The sequence below is a fragment of the Cannabis sativa genome, chromosome 3 (genome assembly GCF_029168945.1).
Source record: "Cannabis sativa cultivar Pink pepper isolate KNU-18-1 chromosome 3, ASM2916894v1, whole genome shotgun sequence".
Taxonomy (NCBI): Eukaryota; Viridiplantae; Streptophyta; class Magnoliopsida; order Rosales; family Cannabaceae; genus Cannabis; species Cannabis sativa.
In genome coordinates, this window is record NC_083603.1 from 43,591,669 (window position 1) to 43,593,502 (window position 1,834).

The 1,834-nt window shown below is 40.6% G+C and overlaps 1 protein-coding gene across 1 annotated transcript; it reads left to right on the forward strand.

Moving 5' to 3' along the window:
• The first annotated feature begins 251 nt into the window (after positions 1 to 251).
• Positions 252 to 1,348, forward strand: LOC133036090 (uncharacterized). Its single transcript, XM_061112569.1, has 5 exons — positions 252 to 536; positions 622 to 840; positions 931 to 1,023; positions 1,103 to 1,135; positions 1,298 to 1,348. The coding sequence occupies exons 1-5, from the start codon at positions 252 to 254 to the stop codon at positions 1,346 to 1,348; spliced, it is 681 nt and encodes a 226-aa protein (XP_060968552.1).
• Positions 1,349 to 1,834: the final 486 nt, after the last annotated feature.

Below are 1,834 nucleotides of genomic sequence, written 5' to 3' on the forward strand. Positions count from 1 at the left end.
AAACATCCATCGTGTGAATTCACAGCCTCAACAATTAGATGATTTCATTGTCGATGATGACAACGAGGGTCTAAATACCGAAGAAGACAACTCCTTAGAATTAGAGAGTGACAGTGATGATAATGCTGTATATGTAACTGATGATGAGGATGATGAATTGTAATTGACATAGTGTTTTAAATAAAATAAAAAATTACAACCCTTCTTCTTTAATATGTTTGCAATATGTTAGTTTATTTTAAATAAACAATATGTGTTGTATATGTAGTATGTCTACACCAGGTGCCAGCAGTTCGAAAAAGAAAGGCGTCAGAGGTAAATACAAGGGCAAGAATGTTGAGGAGGAGCTCTCCAAAACACAATCTGCCAAGTTACCGATTGAGGTGCACGCAGAGACTGGCACCCCCGTAGGCAAGAACGGAAAAAAATTCAACAATATGGCCAAATGGATGACTCGGATGTCTATCCCCATTAATAAATTCAAATGGGAAGATGTCAGTAGAGCTGACATCAACGCACTGTGGGATAGACTTGAGGTATGCCTTACTAATTTTTTTAATTTCTAAATTACTATACTCTTATTAAATTGTAATTAATGTATTAATGTGTAACTTTTTCCAGACCAAGTTTATCCTCCCACGAGATAACCCTACATTCGTAGACTACGGTGAGTACGAGATGTCAAAGGGTTTACGTGACTGGAGGGCAGACTGCAAGAAGAAGTGGATACAAAACATTGAGGAGCTTGGACAGGAGAGGGCCGACATGTCACCTCCTGAGGGAGTAACTCAAGAGGTGTGGACTGACTGCATCGCTTATTGGAGCACAGACAAACAAAAGGTACATTTTTTAAAATTTTAAATTTTGGTAATGTTTAATTTATATAGTCAATAATAAATAATTAATTGTTATAAAAATTATTAATTTCAGGCGAGAGCAGCGAAAAATAAAGAAAGTCGGGGTAAGATGAAATTTTTAGGAGGCTGGGGCTCCAAGCCCATTGTTTCACATGTTGTCGAAGGGGTAAGTTTATATTTAACTATCATTCATTTAACTTTCTCTATTAAAATAACAGTACTAATATATTTTCTCTTGAAAATAGGCTAACCCCGACACAGGAGAATCGCAAGCTGCGGTGGAAACTTTTCAAAAGTTTCACCATAAAGGCAACGATTGGCGCAACGAGTTCGCGCAACAAGCTTACGTAAGTTTACGTTTTAATTCAATTTTCATTTATTTCTTTCAATTTATTTTGTGTTAAAATTAACCATTTAACTTACTTGTTTAATTGTTTTAGGAGCAAATGGTTGAAATAGCGGCAACTCAACCAGCGCCCACCTGCGGATGAGCCCGAAGAGCTGCCGTCGATCCTACACGGTACCCCCGAGACTTACCTGTTATGACGCAAGTACTCGGGGAACGATCTCGGCATCTTAGAGGCTTTGGTCATCTCCCCAGACTGAAGGGAGTTGGGGCCAAAAGAGCACCTGCCACGCATCCTTCAGCCCAACCAACTGTTACAATGGAACAGTATGAGGCTTTACAGAAAAAAGTGGAGGAAGCGGAGCAGACAACTCAACATACGAGGCAGCAGTATGAGACACAACAACTCTACCTCAGACGATTCCAAGATCAGTTTGAGTATCTTTCTCGAGCTGTGCCGGGTTTCAACTTGCCTCCCATGGATCTTCCACCATTGCCCACTCCCCAGTGCCGGATCATCGAGCTGCTGCAGTCTTTGGATCGTCATCGCGGCCTCCCGAGACTCGGAGAAACAACGATGACGACATTACCCGCCTATAGAGCGTACTTTTTATTATCCAGTTCGAAGATT

Excerpts from the sequence above, each read along its gene's own strand:
- LOC133036090 (XM_061112569.1), top strand. The coding sequence starts at position 252 with ATGTGTTGTATATGTAGTATGTCTACACCAGGTGCCAGCAGTTCGAAA. Across the intron at positions 841-930 it reads GGAGCACAGACAAACAAAAG|GCGAGAGCAGCGAAAAATAA; the intron begins GTACATTTTTTA and ends TATTAATTTCAG. Across the intron at positions 1,024-1,102 it reads TTTCACATGTTGTCGAAGGG|GCTAACCCCGACACAGGAGA; the intron begins GTAAGTTTATAT and ends TCTTGAAAATAG.